The sequence below is a fragment of the Kwoniella bestiolae genome, chromosome 1 (genome assembly GCF_000512585.2).
Source record: "Kwoniella bestiolae CBS 10118 chromosome 1, complete sequence".
NCBI classification, from domain to species: Eukaryota; Fungi; Basidiomycota; class Tremellomycetes; order Tremellales; family Cryptococcaceae; genus Kwoniella; species Kwoniella bestiolae.
The window spans coordinates 4,022,063-4,045,499 of NC_089241.1; the positions used below are offsets into that span (position 1 = coordinate 4,022,063).

Here is a 23,437-nt window from a genome sequence, read left to right on the forward strand (position 1 = left end):
GATCGGTTCCTTTATCTACAGGGGATGTGTATGGATATGTTCAGTCGCGGTCGCACGATCTACTGGATATGGATGACTATACACAGGATGATGGTGTATGATATACTGATTTATCAGATGAACATGAATTAGCTATCACCAAGGAGGATGAGATTGGGCTATGATGGTGTGATTGTGATTTATGGGAAAATGGTTCAATGTAATATAGCTTCCGGCTTGCTCCGCCCTTCCCTCCCCTTCAACTTCAGCTTGGCTTCGGCCGATTACCACGAAAATGGGCACTTATCTGATAACTTAGCTTGCTTCATGAAGATAGTGCTGCAGCATGCATGACATTGCAATCTGATGGCTTTGCATGAAAGGGTGACAACAGAGTGATCATGAGATCCATGCAATACAAGGGAGGCTACTGTTTCTATTCTATTCCTACGACATGGTGATGATCCTTCATTGTGTGAGTCATTTGACTTCACGAGATGTCTGACTGGTTCTTGAGCAGGAACCAGATATCTGCATCTCACCCTACAGGACTGGACCGTGTTCTTGACTTCATCCATCATCCCATCGGGCACTGATCACGATGCACGTATGAAGTAGCAGTGATCAAAAATGATACCTCTCCCTCCACTCTTTCGAAGTGAAGACACGTCGCGTCTCTCCGCACTCAACCACCGGTTACGGATAACGCGATGATCACCGAGCGTACATATAGAAAAATGTCCAATGCACCTCTTACTATTGGACTCTCTACCTTTGTTGAATCATACATTAATTATCATTCATTGGTCAACTCCTTGCTAATCCCACGAACAGACTAGACCAAGGTGTCAGGGAACATGGACTGAAGAGATGAGCAGCATCCGTCTGACAATTCGAGTGCATTTATGATCATTCTGTACGATGAACAACGATCATGAAGTAGATGAACAGACGACATTACGATTGAGAGTAAGTGCACCGTCTCTGTCTCTCTGATGTCTCATGATCTTGCTGGTTTAGAGTGCCTGAACTGACAGAATCCCAGAACTCGCCAATACCTCGAACCAAAATGACATCCCCTAACCCAGACCAACTACCTCTCCCCGTCCCTTCCCCTTCATCCTCCATCTCTACCGAGCACAAACACTCGATAACAGATTTCACAATCACCATACCAGGCTCGAAACTACGGCCAAATACCAGCAACACCACGGCAGCAGAACAGTCTAGGTCGAGATGGAATACTTTGGAATTCAGATTATACATGGTGGTGTTTGTGCTGGTCGTGCCGATGATGGTCTGGGTGCCTATCAGATTGAGTCGACGTGAGTGTGATTGTTTTGCTGAGTGACTGACAGAATATTGGATGTTCTGGTTCAAGTGAAGGACGTCATGTGCTGTATAGGGTTACGGGTTTCAGTCGTCGCTGATGTATGCGAGTATATATAGCTTCTCACCATAATTACTGGAATTATGAATATCGTCTATCAGAAGGATGGTTCGGGTACAAAGTGGTGAGTCCACACAATCTCATCTGATCCTCTCAATTGCGTTACCTTTCACCTGTCACCGAGAAGATATCACTCTGGAAATGATAATATCCGTACTAATTACGACATAACATACAATAGGACAACAGCGACGCTCAATACCGTTCCTTCCGCTCCAACCTCCTCCCCCTCCTAATCCTCTCATCAATCTACCTCATCTCCTCCCACCTATTCTCTCGCCTCACTACTCCATCACCCGACAGACGTTTGAAATTTATTGTGGGATTCTCAACATTCATGATTATCCTCTTACATGGATTTTCATCGCTCAAGATATTCCTTATCCTCTCGCTGAATTATTATATCTCGAAATTACCCATCACCGGTCCACTAAAGAGGATATGGCCTGCGGTGTTGATTGTTCTGAATATAGGGGTTTTGTTTGTGAATGAACGGAATGATGGGTTTAGGTATGGGGAGTTGCATGCTGCCTTGGGGACACTGGTGAGTGGTCAATGTTGGTACGAAGTAGGGAGTGTGACGTGGGGGATGAGGAGGATAGAATGTGCGGAAGCTCGATCCTGAAGGGATAGCTGGCTCGCTCAGAGGAGGTTCGAGGAGTGATAGAATCCATTCTTCTGAATGAGCTTTGAATGGTAGATTATATGCTCATACTACTACACTATCTAGGATAACTGGAGTGGTCTCCTGCCTCGTTGGCATATCAGCTTCAACATCACGATGATGAGGATGGTATCGTTTGGTATAGATTATCTGTGGAAGGAGCAGAATACGAATCAAGAGGTGCGTTCGATACTGCCCCTTCAATCTCCCACTTGTCCTCTCTTCTCCATTGTATGGGGAATGTTCAGCTGATTTGTCCAGTGCGTTATGGTAGATCCCAACAGAGTATAGGAAACGAGTGAACACATCATTACCATCCGAACATTACAGTTATATCAACTACTTGGCATACTGTCTATATCCACCCCTATATATCGCTGGACCAATTATAACGTTCAACGATTTCATCTGGCAGGTGTGTCTGTGATCCACTCTTCGTAAATCATCTTTATGCTGATATCCTCTGACTTGATATGCAGATACGTAACCCCACTACCATTTCCACCAAAGAAAAGATATCCTACGGAGTCAGGTTCTTATTCTCGATACTTACCATGGAATCGGTGTTACACACGATGTATGTAGTAGCTATCAAAGATACGAAAGCTTGGCAAGGAGATTCACCGGCTGAGATGAGTATGATTGGGTTTTGGAATTTGGTGGTGGTGTGGTTGAAGGTGGGTCGACCTCATGTTCAGCACATCATCTCACTGCCTATCACAGAGGTTCGTGTTGAAAATGGTACATCAGACTGATACTCCCTTCCCAGCTTCTCATCCCATGGCGATTCTTCAGGTTATGGGCTCTGTCAGATGGACTAGACCCGCCGGAGAATATGATACGATGCGTTGCGAATAATTACTCGACACTTGGGTTTTGGAGAAGTTGGCATAGGAGTTATAATCTCTGGGTTGTCAGGTGGGTCCATTCAGGACTAGGACTATCGCCTAACCGCAAGTCACTACCTTATAGTGGGAAAATGCTGACTCGCTGTGCTGTCATTCATTCAACCTAGGTACATCTACATTCCTGTTGGAGGATCCAAAAACACGATATTGGCCACAGCACTTGTGTTCACCTTCGTAGCCTTATGGCATGACCTGTCGTTCAAGCTGTTAGCTTGGGGATGGTTGGTCAGTCTGTTTATCTTACCTGAGTTGTTGGCTAGAAAGGTATTTACGGCTAGTAAAGTGAGTAATGCGATTATATGTACCGGTTCTTATATTGAAGGTGCGTATAGCTGATCGTTCGACTTGCGCGTAGTACGGGCAATTGTGGTATTATAGACACATTTGTGCAGTTGGAGGGGTCATCAATATACTGTTGATGATGTCTGCGAACCTTGTTGGGTTTGTATTGGGATTGGAAGGTATGAAGGTTCTGCTCGTAGAGTTGACATCTACCATCTCAGGTGAGCATCTACTTTTTCTTTCATCCTCGGAGTTGGTCAGTGAGTTGGGTGTAATGTGGTACTGATGGTATGGTGCGTCGTATAGGCTGGTTCTTCATGACGTTTGCGAGTTGTTGTTTGTTCGTTGCTGTGCAGGTCATGTTTGAATACAGGGAAGAGGAGAAACGGAGAGGTATAGATAGGAGGTGTTAGAGTTAGAATAAGATGCTGTATGCATGAAGTGTATTATCTTGCACGGTGTGACACGGTACAATTGTTGCTCTTGTCTTTCCTTGGTGTGCTTCCAAGCTGGTCCATTAACCTCACTCTTATGATCACGTACCAAGATTTAGAAGCAGAGTCGCGCTTCTTTTAGGTAATATAGTCACGTTTAACTATTGTCTACTGCGATAGAGTTTAACTCTGTGTCCTTGGCATTCGTAGGTACGGAAGTAAAAAGGAAACAAAAGTGAGAAATCCCTGAGATGAACGGCGTTGATCTTGCTATTGTTATTGTCTTTGTCACTGTGGTGCCCTCTTGGATCCCTCTCCTGGAGAATGATGATAATCATAACAACGTACCGATCTCATTTCCATTCAACGTATCCTTGACGTCTCATTGAGTACCATACGATAATACCCCCCTCGAGTCAGATTAAATTGTATTTGAATCGAATCGTTTATGAGGAGATTCGCGGGATCTGTTGAGTTATAGATCCTACTATTCAATCGTACCCGGATACTTGTCTTGTACTTGTATAACAGCTTATCCGCCACCTCCGACAGCTACTTCACCAAGAAGAAGGGAGGAGAAGAGCCTAGAACAATATCTGAATGAAAACTGGGAAACAACTTGGATAGGATAGAAAGTATCCAATTATCGATTATCACAGTAATATCAATCAATCCTGTGATCTTTCTGAAACACCGATCGTCTCACCACCACCCATTCAATTCGATTCACGTGCCAAGAGACACACGAACGATCAAAGTCAAAGTGGTTTCAGACACCCTCACATCAAACACTCACACTTACGCGCACGCTCGTACCTCCAGGTAGTCAGATATGGAGTTACCTCGCTCAAGAAGGATACAGATATAACACTTGAGGTATATCCATTTGGTCAATATCTGCTCATCTCAAGGTGAAGAAGGCTGGTACCATCTTCCTCAAACTCTGTACATTCTGTGAGTACCTCGTTTGCTTGATGTTTACGCGGATCAGAGAGAAAGTTCGACCAAAATCACTGATGGTTTTCTTAACGTTGTTCGCAGACGCGGACACACAAATATAGACACACGGACACACATCCACTCTCACACTCTTTTCATAACCAACCGATTTATCCATCATCCCGTTTTCTGATCATAAGACCTTGCTCTCATTCGTGAGTACTCGCTCTTGGCTTGATCTTACTCATTAGCCGCATTAGATCAAGTTTGGTGGCTGATGTGATTGACGTTATATCATTGACCCCTTTCACCCTTAAACCCACTCCTTTCATCACGGACCATCACACACACACACTTGCCTCATCCCCACCCCCATCCTTCCTTCCCTCCGAACGGATCTCCTCTCTCATCATTAGACGCGTTTAATTCATCAAACATATATAAACAATATATCTCATAGGTCAAATCCCCTCTTCTTGCATTCCCTCGCCATCCACCAAACATAGTAGATAAGACAAGATGATAGGGGAAATCCTCAACTCTACACTGGCGGCAGAGTTTGTACGCCTGCCTCTCTACAAGAGATCCATCTCGGTGAGTCCACTGGTTCGTCCTCGTGCGCAAGCTGTCGATGGTGCTGATGAGGTCGATCATCATGTAGGAAAGTGTCATAACCGGTATGGATCCTACCAAAGTTGATCCCTCCAATGTGAGTGCTCAGAACAATTGTCTGTGTTATCGCCTCTTCGGAAGACAAAGGGACTGACCATTGACATATCTACAGCCCATCACACTATTCATCATTCAACTTTTCATCATCATCGCTTTCACCCAAGGCTTAGGATGGGCATTCCAGTATATCAATCAGCCTCGAGTGATTGCGGAGGTGATCGGCGGTATCATCCTAGGTCCAACAGTTATGGGTCGTATCCCGCACTTCACTCAACATATCTTCCCGCCTGCTTCGATCCCATATTTGAATCTCGTTGCGAACGTCGGGTTGGTCTTGTTCCTGTTCGTCATCGGAGTGGAAGTCGATATAAACGTGATGAAGAAGAACGGAGTAGCATGTGCTGCTATCTCAGTAGCGGGGATGATACTGCCCTTTGGATTAGGTGCAGCGGTAGCTGTGCCTACCTATCACAACTTCGTCGATACCGATAACGTCTCCTTTGGCCACTTCATGCTTTTCATCGGTGTCGCAATGGCCATCACTGCTTTCCCTGTGCTATGTCGAATCTTAACATCAACGAAATTGCTGGACACTAAAGTAGGAGTGATAGTCTTAGCTGCGGGGGTAGGAAACGATGTGGTCGGCTGGGTGCTATTGGCTTTGACTCTAGCTTTGGTCGGTTCGGGGACTGGCGCCACTGCCGTCTACGTTTTGCTCGCTGCTGTGGGTTGGTCAATCTTGCTACTTTGGCCAATTAAGAAGGGTTTCGTATGGCTGGTCAAGAGGAGTGGTTCGCTCGAACACGGTCCGACACCTGGTATCATGACACTCACTCTCATGATCATCTTCACTTCTGCTTTCATGACCGGTATCATCGGTGAGTACTGGTCTTCCCATCTAAACTTGTATTGGCTCTCAAACTGATCTGCTATCCTTTTCGATGATAGGTGTACACCCCATTTTCGGCGGTTTCCTCGCGGGCCTGATCATTCCCCACAACGGTGGTTTCGCGATCGCCTTGGTGGAGAAGATCGATGATTTGGTTTCATTGCTTTTCCTTCCTATCGTAAGTCGACGTTTCATCTCCTGGTCATCAGAATTCGCTAACATCCTATATGTGTGAATAGTATTTCGTGTTATCCGGTCTTGCCACCAACTTGGGACTCCTCGATACAGGCAAAATCTGGGGATACATCATTTTACTCTGTGTTGTTGCTTTCCTCGGTAAATTCGTTGGATGTGCTGGTGCTGCTATGGCTATGAGATACCCTTTGAGAGAATCAGCTGCTATCGGTATGTTGATGAGTTGTAAGGGGTAAGTGCATCATTACCATCCGGAACACCAAGCTTCAATCCATAAACCTTCGGTAATTGCTGATAATATCAAACACCCCAGTCTGGTCGAACTCATCGTGCTCAACGTCGGTCTCAACGCTGGTATCATCGACCAAAAGTTGTTCTCCATGTTGGTCATTGTGGCCATCGTGCTCACCTTCATCACTACCCCTGGTACCATCGCCATCTATCCTGAACATCTCCGAGAACGACTTCACGGTCCTTCTTCTCACAAGAAGGATCAAGAACATATCACCGCCGGTATCAATGGTTCCGCCGAAGGAGGCTCAGGAGGTCGAGAGAACATCAACAAATTCCTGTTCATCTTACACAAACTCGAGCATCTATCTGCCTTCATGTTCCTCACTCAACTCCTCGAGGCTCCTGCCCCGTCGACCCCCAGAAAGCCATTCGATGCGTCCGAAGCTGTCGGTCACGAGATGAAAAAAGGTGATCTCACCGATGGATCTACTTCCTCGACTCCTGAGAACGCTTTGGCGAGATTACCAACAACCACTTCTACAAACGATCATTCATCGTCTCATCCAGCCGGAGTCGCTCCCTCCATCGACGCATTGAAATTGATGGAACTCACCGGACGAACCCATTCGGTCATGCAGTCTGCCGAGAAGGATCAACTGTTGGTGACGGATGATGCACTTCAGCTGTTCAAGCAATTCGGTAGGCTGAAGGGACTGGAAGTGAAACCACACATCTCGATTGTAGAGCAAGATTCGTATCATCAAGCTGTATCGGACTATTCCCATGATCTAGGAAGTGAATTGGTCATCTTACCTTGGACTGTCCCCGTCTCTGGCACTTCTACCGAACTCATCGATCCATCTATCATCAACAAGGAGAAAGAAACAGGAGGAATGAGCAGTAGTAATTCAACTTCGGTCATTGCTTCCCAGTTCGAGACGATCTTCGGGAACGGTGTAGGAGATAGTTCAGGTGCATCACCCATCTACACGCACTTTATCAGGAAGGTCTTTTCAGAATGCTCAGAAGATATCGCCCTCTTCGTCGATAGAGGATTCGGATCTTCCACCACACTCCAACCTGGTTCGGGTCAACATATCTTCCTACCCTTCTTTGGTGGTCCGGATGATCGATTGTCCCTGAGATTTGTTGTCCAACTATGCAAGAATAACAACGTGACTGCTACGATCGTACGAATCGAGAAACCCGATGGTAGTCTTGAGGAAGACGAGGAAGATGCGATCTCAACGAACGGTGGAGGAGGTAAATCGGAGAGTGTACAGGTACACCAGGCTGCTTTGGCAAGTAATCAATTGACTGTCGGACCTACCAATTCTGTGAGTTCGGCTTGTCCATGACCATGAGATCCCTTTGGGCTAGGGAGGATTGATACTGATTTGTTTGCCATGTCACTAGGCATACCCCGAAACTCAAGCTCGTCTCGCATCAGATACAGCCGATAATATCGCCTGGACATATTATGCCTCCCCCTCAGCAACTGGCCGATCAAGTTCCATCGATAATGCTCTAAGCAGGATATCCTTCTTCTCTACCAAATCGGCTACCCCCCTCTCATTCGCATTTAGATGTGCCACATCTACTATCCAATCTTCAACCAACGGAGGTGGGTATTGGAGACCGATGTTGATAGTTACTGGCCGAGGACGACGATCATCACCTATCAACCATTCACAGGAGCTTAATAAGATCTTAGCGGATAAGGGACTGAACCCATCTATCGGAGCTGAGTTGAGGAAGACTGTAGGTGATCCAGCTACGAGTCTGATTCTAGGTGGGGGGTTGCCGGGCACGGCTAGTTTCTTGGTTATGGAGGCTGGGAAGAAGTGATCTGGTGATTCCTGATTTTGTATATACATGTACGTACTTTCTGTATTCTTGGTTTTGAGGTTCTGGAGATCTGGCAGTTGTGTTTAATTTGATTTGATATACATACTTTGGTTTTGATGCTATACTACAATACTATTATCACGGGCGGATATGGTTTGTGAATGTACTTTTATGACGACTGTCTAATGTCGATTGATTGAGAGCATTCACAGATATGCAGAGCAACTACGAAGACAGGCAAAGTTGAGTTAATCGCTAAGATTAGTTTTAAGGGACGAAGCATTTATGGAGACCTCTTTGGGATTCACTCGGTTGTACAGGTACATTTCAAGTTCTGTACCTCAGCGTTTACATCTAGCTGAACCGTGAAGCACTTGATACCTTTCAGGATTAGATGGGAAAGAGTCATGAAGCGATTACTGAAACGGTGTTGCACGCTACATACCAGACAACGGAAGCCCATATATATAGCTTCTAAGAGTCGGCTGTTCTGGTCGCGTAGCATAATTCGCAATTTGCAAAAACTAAGGAGTTTTACCACTTTGTCTGGCGCTGAAAGGCGATGGACGCGCGATCAATCCCTTCCTAACATTTCGTTTTCTTTTTTGCCGTGTTGCTTTGTATGGAATTCGCCACCTGCTGCTGCTTGCCTGCTGGTTTCCGAGTCGAGTCACCAGGGTGAGAGTAGTTGAAAGGCGGTGCAAGTTGGGAGCGAGAGAGCTGCGGGACTTTGAGTCATGTTGTCGGCATTCTCCGCGTCTTACCTTTGATCTTGTGCCTGACTGTTCACGATTCACGTTTCAAGTTGAAAAAGAATGGGATGATGTTGAACGATCAATGTTGAAGATTCGCTTTTTGTTCTTCTAACATTACTCTTACAATTTGCTCCTTGTTCGCGACCTGTCCAACGATGCACTATACCTACACGATACTGCGTCCATCGAATGCAGCAAGGGACAATACGATGTTACTCCGAAACACCAACATGATACATCATACACGATACAAAAAGATCATCCTCGACATGAACGCACTAGACTGGTATATTCCACCAAATGTGTTATTCTTCTTTCGGTGAGAAGGTGTGGGATGACGATGTGTGTTATCCAGTCAAGGATGAACATTACTGATTCAGGCTGTCAGCAATCATGTATATCTTTGCCACTGACTCTCGTCTCACTTCTTCTTTCCCTTCCTCGTAACCCTTTCGCACAATCAACTGATATACCTTGATCTTGAATCAAACGAACTCACTGGTTGAGCTATCCTTATCACCTCCCATCATCTCACCGCCCAACTAAACCTACACAACCGTAGCTTTACAATGGCCTCACCCAACCCAGACCTCCTTCAACCACCTCGACGCAACCTCAATCCCAACCCAGACCATCTCATCCCCCTCACCCCACACATCCGACCACCCTTCGCACATTACCACTCGTCATCTACCCTACCTCCAACACCGCACACGCCCTACTCCCCAAGAGCACCTTCAACCTTTCCCGGATCGTCCTCCACCCGACTCCGTCCCTACCTATCTCTATCACCTCGAATACTACTCACATTCTTCTCACCTTGCCTCCTGCCCATCATACTCACCATCGCTCACATGCTCCAAAACCGATCTTCCACCGCTGCCCTCGCTCAATCACTGAAAGAAAAGATGTTCGCTGCATGTGGTGGACTTGCTAAAGGTGCTGCGTCAATTCAGAAGATGCCTAGATATTTGGCTATGCAGACCAACGAAGAGGTTGTCAGAGCCACTCAAGCTAGTATATTGGCTATTGGGAGTTTGTTGATGGATGCTGTTACTATTATTGAGGTGGTTGTAGAGTTCATCGTGGATACGTATAGGAGCTTGTTGTTGTGTACTATTGAGCTGGTCGTTAGAAGTACTTTGGAGATATTGATCGCAGCAGTAGATACGGTAAGTTCAGACGGAACATCTATTTTGCTTCCATGTTAGAGGTTACCGAGCTGACCCCTCGTCTTCGCCTCCAGATCACCGACAGTGTCACCACAGCTTTGAACACGATACGAGAGGAGATACAAGAGGATATTGCAGGTGCGAACAATATCATCCAATCTGCTGTACGGGGCATCAACGTGAGTGGTACCCGTTTTACCTACACAGATGAGCCTCGCTGACCGGTCGGACCAACAGACCGTCACTTCCCTCGTCAACGTAAACCTATCTGTACCGGAATTCTCCATCCCCTCACTCGACTTTCTGGCCAATGTGACTATTCCCACAGGCTTCGAAGATAGCTTGGTCAAGCTCAACGGATCACTTCCAACGATGATTGAGCTGAAAGACAAGATGGCCGATATCCTCAATACCCCCTTTGAAGCTTTGAAACAGGAGATCAACGAAACCCGTATCGAAATGGCAGCGAACTTCAACTCATCGATGCTACCTGTCCCTTCCCTCTCTCAACTTTCAATGAACCATGCCAATGATCTGCAGAACGATCTATGTACAGATCTCGACACGTCGCTGATTGACGATACGGCCAAAGCCCTTCACAAGCTCTCGAACGTGGCTATTGGATTGATGTTCCTTCTGTTATTTGCCATCTGGGCCGCTCTGGCAATTTGGGAATGGAGGAAATGGCGTACGATGAAGAATGCTGTGGAAGCTGTTGAAGATGAGTGGAGGAGGGAGAACACCGTGGATGCTTGGAGGATGGTGTCGATCGTTGAGAATCCGATGTTGGAGAAGTACTCTGGTAGTATCCTAGGTAGGGTCACGAAGTCCAATAGGACAAGGACGAACCTAAGATGGTTTTGTGAGCTCAGACATCCCTGTTCAATTTTAGACAACTGAGCTGACTTATTGATATCATTTTAGTATCATACCTAGGCCATCCAACATGTCTTGCCCTCCTGTTCATATCCCTCCTCGGCTTCCTCTCGATCCAATTCCAACTCGTCGCTCTCGATGCGCTCAAAGCGCATGCCAGGGAAAATTCAGATTCGACTGTAGCCGCTTCTACCACTTCGCTCACTACCAAACTCAACGCAGCAGCTATGCAATCGAGTCAGGAGTATGCCGATCAATACAACGCTGCTATAGCAGAGTATCAGCGAAAGATCGATGACGAGCTGTTCGGATCGTGGTTGAACACTACTGCTGTGACTTTGAATACCACCTTGGTAGGGTTTTACGATGGGATCGAACAAGGTAAGCTGAAACTTTGGTTATATTCTTCTGAATCATTAGCTTACATAGTGACTCTACGCCTTTAGTCCTCAACGATACATTTGGCGGCACGATCTTGTATAATCCCATAAACAACTTCATGTACTGCATCCTCGGGGCCAAGATCGATAATCTTGAAAAGGCGTTGACGTGGATATCCGAACACGCCCATATTGACTTACCAACCTTACCTTCCAACATCCTCATGCTCTCGAACGACTCGATGAACGAACTTGCCACGCCCATCGCGTCAGCTGCGGTAGGATCGGGATCATCAACAGATGGAGAAGAAGATGAAGGGATACTAGGCGATTTGATCAGGCATTTTGAAAGTGCCTTGAAAGCTGAGAGGACATTCTATGGAATCATGATTGGGATGTGGGGGTTCCTATTTCTAGTTGGATTGATCATCGTCATTTGGAATTCGGGTGGAAGGGATAGATACTATTCTATCAGAGGAAGACCAACTCCACCGGATAACGATAATGGACCTTCATCAGCGGTGACTAAGTGGATGCCGTGGTTAAAAGACACTCATCCTATTTACGATACCTACGCTGAAAAGCAATTCCGAGGAACGACACCTACCCCTACCACTGCCAACGCTACCGCCAATCCCAAAATCCCAGCTATCGTCGAACCTCGACAATCTACCAATCCAGGGGAGAAGAGCTTCTTCGAGTACCCCGACGAACATCGAGAAAATACCTTGAGACCGTTCGTTCCTCGAAAGGGTACATTCGGATCCACCATCTCATCACTCGCTGCGCCAGGTCAAGCATTCCTCAAAGTGGCAGGAAGGAAGGTATCCTCAACTTCCACGAATGGCCATGGCGATCCTGAAGAAAAGTTGGTGGAAAAGGGGATAAGTTCAGAGAAACACAATTCAACCTACTACGACTCCCAACCTCAACCTCAATCCGATTTCTTAAGAAAAGCAAGTAGGACCAACTCCCCCCAGCTTGGACAAACACTCTGGGTAGATAGGTTCTACGGAGCGATCGAAGGTGTCAAGTCGATCTTCCCTACGCGCGGACAACGGCATGGCGCAGCGTTGGGTAGGAGTGGGAGTCAGAGGACGGAGAATTCATTTGGGGCTAGTCAGGTGCCTACGGCCAGAACTCAGGGGAACGATTGGCCGTCGTACTACCATCATAACCACAATCATCCGCAGGAGGGAGAGGGAGAGGGAGAGCCGGAATGGACGATGGTCAATCCTCAATCTATCGGAAGAGCTCTAGCACCCAGTGCGCTAGATGAGGATGTCGATGGGAGGTATCCCACAAATAAGATGATCTACCCTAGACCGATGTCTAGAGCACCCACCCTGAGTGAGGGTATGATCTTACCTCCCACTCACCCCTTTCACCCTAATCCGTCAAATCCATTCGAAGATCGACCACCGAGTTTACCTCCTAAATCTAGCTATGGAGTCAACAACAACAAACATGATTCAATAGATTATTTACAGTCTGAAGATGACCACGAGCAGAACCACGAGCACGAAGAGAGATTAATGAGTATCGTTTCGCCTTCAACTACTACCTCCTCAGTCCAGAATTACATGATGAATGAACAGCCGAGAGTGGAAGCTGTCAACAGGGTCAAAGTAAATGACAATGAGCATGGGAAGGAGCAGCAGGAAAAGGGTCACGGGACTACAGCGTTGGCTGGGATATTGCAGGACTTGCAGGAGAAGCGGAGAAGACAAGTTGAGATGCCGACGCAACGAGGAAACGAGGGAGAGGTGTTTAGCGATAGTAGGAGGATTGTGTGATTATTGCTCAGAGTAGTCTAGTATGTTCTATAGATGGTTTGTACGGTATGGTATAGTGAATGTATGTTATTGGACATACAACACATCACGACTGAAGCCTAGCTCTAGCTGATTGAGGATTGCTCAAGCTGGGGCGTGAGCCAAGGAAACCATGGATGATGTAATTGACTGTACGAAAATCATTAATGTTCATCAAGTTGATCATTTACTCTAATGCGTAATTATCAAGATCAAGAAGGAGACTACTGTGATCCAAGATACTCGTGTGTATGAACTTTTCGACAAGAATATGGGTGAAGTGGATACGAATATGCGTGAATATGAATATGTATACGAATGCGTGTGAATATGAGTATGAATGTGTATGGATATACAAGTATCGATATGGAGAAGAAATAGCAATAGTAATCACGAACGATCATCTGCCTCCTACTACTACCTCCTCTTGAACCAACTCTTCAACTTCCCCCTCGTCTTCCTATCCATTCCCCCTCCTCCGCCTCCACCCTCATGTGACCCATCCGACCCGCCCGTCTGTGTCTGGCTGTTAACAATCTTGACCTCCTCAATCTCGCTCCCCCGTCTACTTCCCAACCCTATACTAGATGCTCGAGAAGATTCCACCGAGGGAGAAGAATCCAAATCAGGCGTGGAAGGTGATCCCCCACTCGCACTCGCAGCATCGTCCTGATCGTTATCTGGCAATTCGCCGTCACTCATCATTGGCGGTGTATGGCTGACATGTAATTTGGATCTTCTAGGTTTGCCACCAGAGGAAGAAGAGATAGGCATGGAAGCTGAGCGGGGTAATTTGCCTTTGTTGGGTGAAGAAGGTCTCGAGTGAGGGGGAGTACGTGCTTTGACCGAATCGTATGGGATCGAAGCTGGCGACGGCGATGATAGGTGTCGTTCTCTCTCTTGTTTGTATTGTGCGACTTTCGTACCGGACGAAGCAGGGTTCCTGGATTCATTGATAAGTCCAGGCATGTTCAAGCACCCTGACCAGCCAGCCAGGAAAGCCCGGGGTTTACATCGTTCTTCCTCGTCCAAGACCTGGTAAGGACACCTAAGACCACCAAACAAAAGTACCTGCGCTCCTGACACGTCCTCCTCCCCTCCGCCTTGTATGACAAAGGGCGATAACCAAGTTTGTGTCGTGACTACACAACCGAATATCTCCCTGGGGCACCGGTATTGGAAGGTCGGTAAAAGCGATAAGAGGAAGGATTCAATGACGTTTGGTAAAGGTGAGGGCATGATTTTGGGTAAGACGTGAATTATGCTTATTGGCATCGTCCCCCTTTGTTTCGAAGAGGAAGAGGTGGAGAGGGATTTCGCAGTGAGAAGAGGGATGATACCGGTTGTGATTACGACTGATTGATGTAACATGTCTTGAAGGCTTCTTTCAGGTTTGAAATTCTTCATATCCGGTACGAAGTTGACTATAGCATCGAACAGATTATCCTTGGTACTCGACGAGGAGGTTGATGATGACCCGGGCATGGATGGGTTGATATCGGACGAATCTGAATTTCTACGTAATCCACCCAAGATGCTAAACGTTGATAATCGATTCTTCGCTTTGGGTGTACTGTCGTTCGAGGAAGTATCGTACATCGATACCGCTCTTTGATGTTGCTGTTGCTGCGATTTATCATTTGAACTACTATGTGTCGATTCCAACGAACTTCTATTAGAGGATGTGTTGCTCAATCCCACGAACTTCCTTTTGGGCGAGTTGGATGGGTTTGATCCGATCGAAGCGAATGATTCTGCTCTTGATCTAGCGAATATACTGGACTTTGCTCGGAACTGTTGAGCCAATGTTGTAGCTTGAGATAGCAGTACTGTCAAAGCGTGGGAGTCGGTATCGCCTGATTGTATGGATGGAGTGAATGGCTGGACCGTGGGGAAAATTTGTTGGTCTGGCGTGGATGACATCAGGTGTGAGGGGGAGAGAAGAGCTTCAATCTCTGGTATGGGTGTGTATGTTCCGACTAGCAGCAATGTATCTGAGAATGCTGGGTCGTACAATATCGGAGCTAATGAAGCTGGCGTAGGATCTGTGGTACACAATGATCAGCACGGTCATCCATATGGAATTGATGGCGATGGTGCTTTGTACATTGGTGATTGATCGGATCATAATTATTCCAAACATACCTCCTAAAACCAATATAACCCTTTGATCGTCTATCCAAGTCTCCGCGCCCTTCTGAGTTTCCAAAAGATCTATCACCCAATCTGCTCTTTTCGATCTTGATCTTTGTGATTCCCTCGATTTCCCCTTCTCAGATGAAGCAGAGGTATTGGTCGATGAGTGAGATCTCCTCATCTTCATCTCCAGCTCTTTATCCATCTCTCTCAAATCTCCCGTCGTATTCGATGATGATGAGGTTGAACTGGCTGTTCTTCTAGTTGATTTCTTCTGCTGCGGTACGTTGGTCGCTGGGGTTGGGACTGAGGAAGATGATGATGTCGATGGTTGATCGTGATCGTGACTATGATTCTCAGGGACGACAGCCAACGTCGATCCCCTCCTGCTCTTACTGCCGTTCATACTGTTATCGAATGCTGGTGCCCTTCTTGATGACTGCGCTTTGGCACTGAGGAAGCTATCTGAGATGGGTGTAGAAGCTATTTGGACTTGAGTTGACATGGTGGCGAAGGCGACGTCACAGGAGAAAGCGCCTTTGTGGGGATGTGTCGACTGCCTTTTAGGAGGGTACCGTGTGGTATTCTTCGCGGACCGGCCGGTAGGTACGGAAGGTCTGACGATAATGATTGCTATCAGTCTAACCTATTCTACTGGGTTATACCTTCGATGACGAGAAGAAAGGAGTAAGGCATGATCAAAGAAAAGACTTTGGGAAGAGGAGAAAGGAGCTTTGGGAGTATAAAATGAAGAAGAATGGAAAGGACCAAGATGTGATTGTACTGTCAATCGGGTCACACAAGCCAATGGATCAATCTCAATGAATCAATGTGCCAAGGGAGTTGTTTCAATCAGAGTAAGTTGCGCCGAGGGGATGGCTTGGCATGATCAATCCTCAGGTGAGGTGAGACAGTGGACACGTTCAATGGGATGGATGGTGACATATTGGATATTTGATATACTATGAGTTGTGGTGACGCAATGCAATGCAACGCAAGGTGGAAAGGCCAAAAGAGAATGTTCCGATCATAGATAGAAGTGATGATGATGAGGGTGATAATGATGGAAATGATGCTCTGATCCTTTGATGGAAAACCCAACTCACTATCTCTGTTCTGGACACTTACTTTGCTTTGTCCTTTCTGCGCGATGATTGATGGTTTCACCCTCAGATATCTATATATCTTGGATGCGAGATGTTTCCCCCTCTATGACGCAGGCGCGATTCGTGTGTCGAACCGATGTCCTGTATGTACTTGATTTTAGGCTGATTGTGTACTGAAAGTGATAACAAATGTTCCAGCAAAGGAAGAATGGAAGAATAGATAAGTCTATCAAAGTTGAAGTTGTGTGACTGTTAATCGATGACGGATGTCACACATATGAGGAGTTGGATAGATCGATGTATGTACAGTATGATAATGGACATGCAGATCAGATGAAAACTGAGATGAGATATATTTAAACTTTTCAATCGTACTGAACTGTAGTGGTAGTACGTATGTATGACACTGCGGTAATGGTACAACTTGAAATTCCTTACGTGAGAGTCAAGTTAATCGCAGCGAGCGCAGCGTCTCCCATCGCTCATGGCACATCTCGGTCGATCTATCTTATGATTATGTCTTCAGCCATGACAGGGTTATACGCCCATTCATGGGGGATCATCCTCTCCGCAGAGCACTATTACTGTACAGTACATCTCCTCAGAGGAAAGCACAACTTGTACTGCGCTGTATAAGGAAGCGAGGTCGGAGGATGCCAAGCGGAACGATACTGTCAGAGCAAGAAAGGCGTCAGGCGAGGTCGTGAGACCTTTTAGACTGAACCCTATCATCTGATACTTGCTCGTGTGCTTGACCTACAGAGGAAAGAAGGGAAAGAGGAGAAGGGGAAACGAAGCCTGCGCGTCATTGTACTTGTACTGTGTGTTCCTGGATTTAGGATAAAATACGAGTCAACGTAACTGAAGACGCAGCTCGGAGAAGAGTTTGTGGAATTTGGGATTTCCCAAAGTTAAGATATAAGACCAATCGATTTTGGATGCACCTATTAATCGCTTAACACTGGATCGCTTTATCTGATATGCACTGATAATCATCCCATCATGGTACAACTCTCAAATATGCCTTCAGTGAGGGTTCACTTACTGTTGCTTGTGATGCATTTCGTCGCCCAGGACACGATAAGCAGGTGGAATCGCCCTCGGTTAACCGAATTCCTTTACAACGAAGGTACGTTACTTATTACCCAAAATCTGTATGGAGGCTTGGAGGGATTCCCGATTTATTCATATACATCGCGACAATTACGAGATCCATCCGGAGTTGCATCCTATTCGGCCCATGCAGTCGATTGTCAAAGGTCAGATTCACATCGTGGCTAGGTCTATGCCCGAACGGCGGATATATATGGTGCTCACTGTGCGTCTGCTCTGGTCAGATCGACGTGATGCCTTCGCTCGTGTTTCATCATGCGATGATCACCTTGATATGTGGAATGCTGTCGAATTGCTGTAACGTTGAGTAAGAGGAAGAATAAGAAGACTTCCAGCTGATTGCTGGACATTCGTTAATCGGCTGCACACGCAAAGCAAAGTACAGCGAATATCAAGTAAAGCATCGAGCGAATCACCCAGAGACACCGCTTGAATATCTAACTGCATACTTCGTATCTACCTACCACTATCTTACAACATCTCCCTCTTGCTCCCGCTTTTAATCCCTCTTCAACGCCTGTCTAACCAAGAACGTCCTCTCCCCCTGCCCTTCACCGAGGGTACCCAATTCCTCGATCTCCATCCCCTTCTGTAGTTTCCCTTCACCCAACAGATCGTCCGTCGTTCGATCCCTGGCCATCACAATGTATATCTCCATCCCATCTCCCACTTCGATATGTCTCTCCGTAGCCGAGGTGAAACTGTCCACTACTAATGATAGGACGGTGGCGAGGGGGAGATTTCCAGGTATGAATGGTTGAGATCCAGGTTCGGGCTGTTGGTTCTTAAAGTAGATTTGGTTGTCCAAGAAGGGTTGGATGAGGGATTGAGCGGCTCCGGCTGCTCGGCAGGCTTCTCGCTCGTACGAGCCGACGGGGTCGAAGGAGTAGACTGCACCTGAACCTGTGGTGAGGAGTGTGTCAGCAGGGATGATTTGGGTAGTTGGAATATTGCGAGGTGTATGGAAGACAGAGTGATACGGAAAGAATTGTAACAGGTGTATCAATTAGGTAAGATCGGTTTCGGATGAGATGCAGATGTAATTTCACGAAGAGACATTTGTGTATAAAAGGCGAGATGATGGGCGAATATCCACCATGACGTAGATAGAAGTATGATGATCACATTGAGGAAGCGCAAAGAAAAACCCAACTCACCATCCTCCTCAATACCACCAAGAATATTATACACGTAATAAGGGAAGAACCTCTTCCCATACAACATAGTCTGAATCATCCTTGCAATCGACTTGAGACCCATGGGCTTGTGATGAGCATGTTCGTACCACTACAAGCATCATTTTAAATCAGCTTTCCGCTCGATTGGCAGATTTCGAGCTGACTAGCTGATACAGTTGAACACAGAAGTTGAGATTTTCTGTCCAAAGGCTCGTATCGCTTAAGCCCCTTTATAGTAGGACGGAGCACCCACCTCTAATCTTTGTTTAACCCTCTTGACGAAGTTGTTTCCGTCCGCTGCGAATCCGTTGGTAGCTAATACGGCTTTGTCGGTGCTGTACCATACCAACACAACAAGATTAGCAAATGCACCAACAAATCCCAATGTTCACCTTCATATGCCGTCAAGCTGCGATATGAGGAGATGTTGATTGTACCGAATGTGAAAGGCCACACTCACAGTTGCCATACCTTTCTAGCATACCTAGTCTGGATATTATACCCCTCCGATTGTCTAGTATCTCCCGCAATCACACTGAAATCTGTTCCTGCGATGGCGAGGATGGATCCACCGTTATCCGAGTATGGGTTGAATCGGCTGTGCAGTGTACATACATCAGTTGACTGGACTATACCAACAACAGTAATGCAGAGAGGGCAGTTGGGAAGGGAAGGCAAGTGTCTGACATGGCAAGGGAAGGGGAGGGGAGAGGTGTAATCATGATTGAACTCACTGCTCTATAGGAGCTGCCGTTGGTTCTTGAGCATGAGCCATTGGCTGGTTGTGGTAGAGAGCCATTGTGTCTGGGTTTGTAATGTGGTGTAGTGCTTTTTGTTTTGAGTACTGTTGACTATAAAGAATTGAGGGGTCTTTGATGAGCGTAGGACGGTGTCAGTAGGAGAGAGGTGTCAACGCGTAACCGTCATCATAGAGTGGTGAATGTGGATGTGGCATTTCAAGTATATCTACCTCCCATTTAAGGCAATGCTGTATCACGTGGTATCAGTGTGTTTGATAACCGGATAAGGTGAGACGTGATACAAGCATGTCGTAAGTGTTATGGTGTGTGTACTCAACTGTTGACTAGATGACCAAGGGGGTGTATCATTGTATTGCCACCCGCTCAACCCGTTACAACAACGCTGATAACATCATCATTGCTATTCATCTCTTCTTACTCATACATTCAACATCACGTATATTCATACAAGCATACATCTCATGTGAGTGAACCTACCCTACATCCATGATCATGAATATACGCACAAGAGACGGACGCTGACTCATGATTTATCAACCAACCTTACTTCCCCTTCCTCCGACACGCACGCGCCCCTTTCTCTCGCTCATCCATTTACAACAACATCCTCAACCCTGTCCTTCCTGATCTCGAACACTCTTCATACTTTATACCTCATCAACGACCACAGAGCGATACCTAATACTTCCACTCGACCACATCTCAACTTACAATACCAATCAGTCAACATGGTCAGAAGCAAGTTCAAGGACGAACACCCATTTGGTGAGTTACCTATGATCCGACCTTTCCACCATGTTCCTTGAAGTCCAGTCCATTCAAGGTGGAGTAGCTGACACATCCCTTCCTCTCCTTCATCTTACCACATACGACGACCCTGATCCCCTCGTACCATCTTCGGATTAACCCGTCTTAACAATCACCTACACCCTATTAACCCTTCTTGGCCTTCCCTTATTCGACCACTACAAAACCACGATATACACCCCTTAGACAAGCGAAAGGCTGAAGCCGAGAGGATCCGTCAAAAGTACAATGATAGAATCCCGGTGAGTAGGGCGTTACCTCATTCCTTTCATTCCATTTCTAGATGGTCTATCTTTTGTGATGGGGGGCAATCTGTCATCTCAGCCAATTATCCTCTTACATGTACCTCCAATATGCAATCATCAGCCCGAGCACGGCAGCTGACCTGTGATATCCTATTCTGCCAGGTGATCTGCGAGAAAGCCGAGAAGAGTGATATCCCCACGATCGACAAGAAGAAGTACCTCGTTCCATCTGTGAGCTAGCATGCCTACGAATTCCATCTGCAATGAGTAATAGCTTACGGGTCACATGTAGGATCTCACCGTCGGTCAATTCGTCTATGTTATCAGGTAAGCTTCGACTTGCATGTGTTTCATATAGCAGAAGAAAGCTTACGGAATGGTTTTCGGTATGGTAGAAAACGAATCAAGCTCGCACCCGAAAAGGCAATCTTCATCTTCGTAGATGACATTCTTCCTCCCACGGCTGCGTTGATGTCTGCGATCTACGATGAGCACAAGTAAGTCCTGATCGCTTCTTTATCTCATGCTTTCGAACTGCGTTGAAGTATTTTGAGCTGACTGTCATACATCTTCTTGGTTCATTAGGGACGAAGATGGTGAGCTACCTTGTCAAAAGTCAGGAAATTATCAAGCTAACAGTCACCTTTCCTTTCCAGGCTTCCTCTACGTCCTGTACGCCTCGGAGAACACGTTCGGTGACATGGCTCAATACGAGGTCAAGGATGAGGAGTGAGCGTGAACAGAGGATGGCGGGTGTTGGGCAGGGTTCAAGGGCAGAATGGTTGAAATGTCTGAGGAAAGAAAGAAAGATGTTGATGGAGATTCCCCACTCTCCATTTCATTTTGAATTTGTTCGTTATAACTTTATCTCGTCTAATGGTATGGTTATGGATATGGTTTTGTGTATGATTTGTATTATTCACCTCGAGATGTGATCAGAGTGAGAAGGTATGTGGGGTGTATTTGGCATCACGCGAGGATACAATCATCTTCTTTTTCGCTCAGCGGTAGGAGACTGCAGCAGGAAGTTGGGGGTTTAGTGGAAGTGAATCCCATGCACAGCTCTGCCAAATGAACGAGATCAAACGAATTCGCAGTGGGAGATTGATATGCTAACTTTGACTCTCAATGGTATATAAAATGCATATCACATGTATAATACAACAACCCTCTACTCCTCATCATTATCCACCTGCATCTCCCCGTCCGAAGCAGCAGGTACCTTTCGTACTTTCAAACCCTTCATCTTCCTTCCTTGCATCTTACTTAAATCCTGCCTGTCCAAATGGAGCTTACCGACCTTATCTCCCATACTATCCGTCTCAATATTCTTCTTCTTCTTACCTAATCCACTCTCCACATCGCTCTTCGCCAATTTAGGCCTCTTCATTGACATCTTGAGCATCTCCTCATCTGCGTCCTGGACTCGTCTAAGTGAGAAATCTATACTCGGTCCCATCTCTGTTAGTTGGGTTTTGGGGATCTTACTTCCCGATGCCAAAAGTTTCACGGTGTATACTCTAAGATGGATCTTGGGTAGGTTCTTATCGTTTTCCAAATCTAGTCCCTCGGTTTGAGGGAGAGGACCAGCTGTGATGGAGATGACGTGTTCCAATCCGCCAATTAGGGGGATCTCGGAGAGGGCATGACCGTTATAGAAATCTAGGAGGAAAGATTTGACGAGTTGGTATTTTGGGTGGGTGTCGAAGAGGTCCGAGTGGAAGACCATTAGTGGTCGGATACCTACTGAGGATTTTGGGGACTATCGATGGTAAAGAGAACAAAAAATATTAGCATTAGCCGGGATTTACCAGACTATCAGGAGCAGGAAAGAGACTCGAAGGTGATCCAATTGATATCGATGATATATGATCCGGCTCAGACTGATGGTTACTCCAGCTCATACACAAGCTACCATGCCGTACTCACATCAAATTCCCCCATAGACTTGAACCCCTCCACACCCAACTCCATCATATCCAATACCCTCCCGTCGAACATCCGTGTGAATACAAGATTATGGGGCCGCTTCTTACTGTGTAGACCGGTAACAAATAAACTCGCGTCGTTCTTGTTGGCGAAGAATTCGAGGGAAGAGGTATCTTCGAAGGGGTGGATATCGTTTTTACGAGAGAAATTTATGGCGTGTGGTTGTTTGAGGGCGTACTGTGATCATTCAATACAGGACAAATTGGTTGTGTTAGCTTGTATGATTCCCTCTGTCGAGAAGAGATATACATAATGTACGTCTCATACGTTGGAGTTCAAGATAGAAATTGTCCTCCCTCCACTATTCACCAGTTATGTCTCCTCGAACACCGCTCGAACAGAGATAGACTGTAAACTAAACCCACCAGATCCTTCATCACATTCCTCACAATCTCACTCGTACTCTGCCCTCTAACGAAGATCGCAGTCTTCTCATTCTCCACCACCTGGGGTTCTCTCGCGGCCAGTGCTCGTTTTACTCTGGCATTTTTAGGTTTTCTGTGATACATTACACCAGTCGAAGCAAGTCAGCTGTTCTATTCCCTTGTCTGTAAATGTCTCTGGAGCACGGATCACACTCACATGGTACGAAGCATTGACATTTTGGGTGA

At 46.3% G+C, this 23,437-nt stretch overlaps 7 protein-coding genes across 7 annotated transcripts; 4 read left to right on the forward strand and 3 right to left on the reverse strand.

Annotated features, from left to right (window-relative positions):
• Positions 1-1,048: 1,048 nt before the first annotated feature.
• Positions 1,049-3,696, forward strand: I302_101511 (uncharacterized protein; the record flags this gene model as incomplete). Its single annotated transcript, XM_065869300.1, has 10 exons — positions 1,049-1,304; positions 1,429-1,493; positions 1,611-1,973; positions 2,160-2,273; positions 2,368-2,508; positions 2,573-2,770; positions 2,863-3,011; positions 3,109-3,283; positions 3,357-3,504; positions 3,590-3,696. The coding sequence occupies 10 exons, from the start codon at positions 1,049-1,051 to the stop codon at positions 3,694-3,696; spliced, it is 1,716 nt and encodes a 571-aa protein (XP_065725372.1).
• A 1,479-nt stretch (positions 3,697-5,175) lies between these two features.
• Positions 5,176-8,494, forward strand: I302_101512 (uncharacterized protein; the record flags this gene model as incomplete). Its single annotated transcript, XM_065869301.1, has 7 exons — positions 5,176-5,250; positions 5,318-5,365; positions 5,441-6,206; positions 6,277-6,395; positions 6,457-6,644; positions 6,726-7,983; positions 8,063-8,494. The coding sequence occupies 7 exons, from the start codon at positions 5,176-5,178 to the stop codon at positions 8,492-8,494; spliced, it is 2,886 nt and encodes a 961-aa protein (XP_065725373.1).
• Positions 8,495-9,818: 1,324 nt separating this feature from the next.
• Positions 9,819-13,473, forward strand: I302_101513 (uncharacterized protein; the record flags this gene model as incomplete). The annotated part of the gene is made up of 5 exons (XM_019186900.1): positions 9,819-10,421; positions 10,496-10,600; positions 10,659-11,283; positions 11,346-11,678; positions 11,744-13,473. 5 exons carry the CDS (start codon positions 9,819-9,821, stop codon positions 13,471-13,473), a joined length of 3,396 nt encoding a protein of 1,131 aa, XP_019049778.1.
• A 435-nt stretch (positions 13,474-13,908) lies between these two features.
• On the reverse strand, positions 13,909-16,132 carry I302_101514 (uncharacterized protein; the record flags this gene model as incomplete). Its single annotated transcript, XM_019186901.1, has 2 exons — positions 13,909-15,536; positions 15,637-16,132. The coding sequence occupies 2 exons, from the start codon at positions 16,130-16,132 to the stop codon at positions 13,909-13,911; spliced, it is 2,124 nt and encodes a 707-aa protein (XP_019049779.1).
• A 2,213-nt stretch (positions 16,133-18,345) lies between these two features.
• Positions 18,346-19,823, reverse strand: I302_101515 (uncharacterized protein; the record flags this gene model as incomplete). The annotated part of the gene is made up of 5 exons (XM_019186902.1): positions 18,346-18,749; positions 19,004-19,133; positions 19,278-19,359; positions 19,485-19,622; positions 19,759-19,823. 5 exons carry the CDS (start codon positions 19,821-19,823, stop codon positions 18,346-18,348), a joined length of 819 nt encoding a protein of 272 aa, XP_019049780.1.
• A 690-nt stretch (positions 19,824-20,513) lies between these two features.
• I302_101516 (uncharacterized protein) lies at positions 20,514-21,570 on the forward strand (the record flags this gene model as incomplete). The annotated part of the gene is made up of 7 exons (XM_019186903.1): positions 20,514-20,550; positions 20,779-20,834; positions 21,000-21,068; positions 21,130-21,164; positions 21,233-21,334; positions 21,423-21,433; positions 21,494-21,570. The coding sequence occupies 7 exons, from the start codon at positions 20,514-20,516 to the stop codon at positions 21,568-21,570; spliced, it is 387 nt and encodes a 128-aa protein (XP_019049781.1).
• A 438-nt stretch (positions 21,571-22,008) lies between these two features.
• Positions 22,009-23,428, reverse strand: I302_101517 (uncharacterized protein; the record flags this gene model as incomplete). Its single annotated transcript, XM_019186904.2, has 4 exons — positions 22,009-22,599; positions 22,767-23,003; positions 23,192-23,324; positions 23,409-23,428. 4 exons carry the CDS (start codon positions 23,426-23,428, stop codon positions 22,009-22,011), a joined length of 981 nt encoding a protein of 326 aa, XP_019049782.2.
• Between the last annotated feature and the right edge of the window lie 9 nt (positions 23,429-23,437).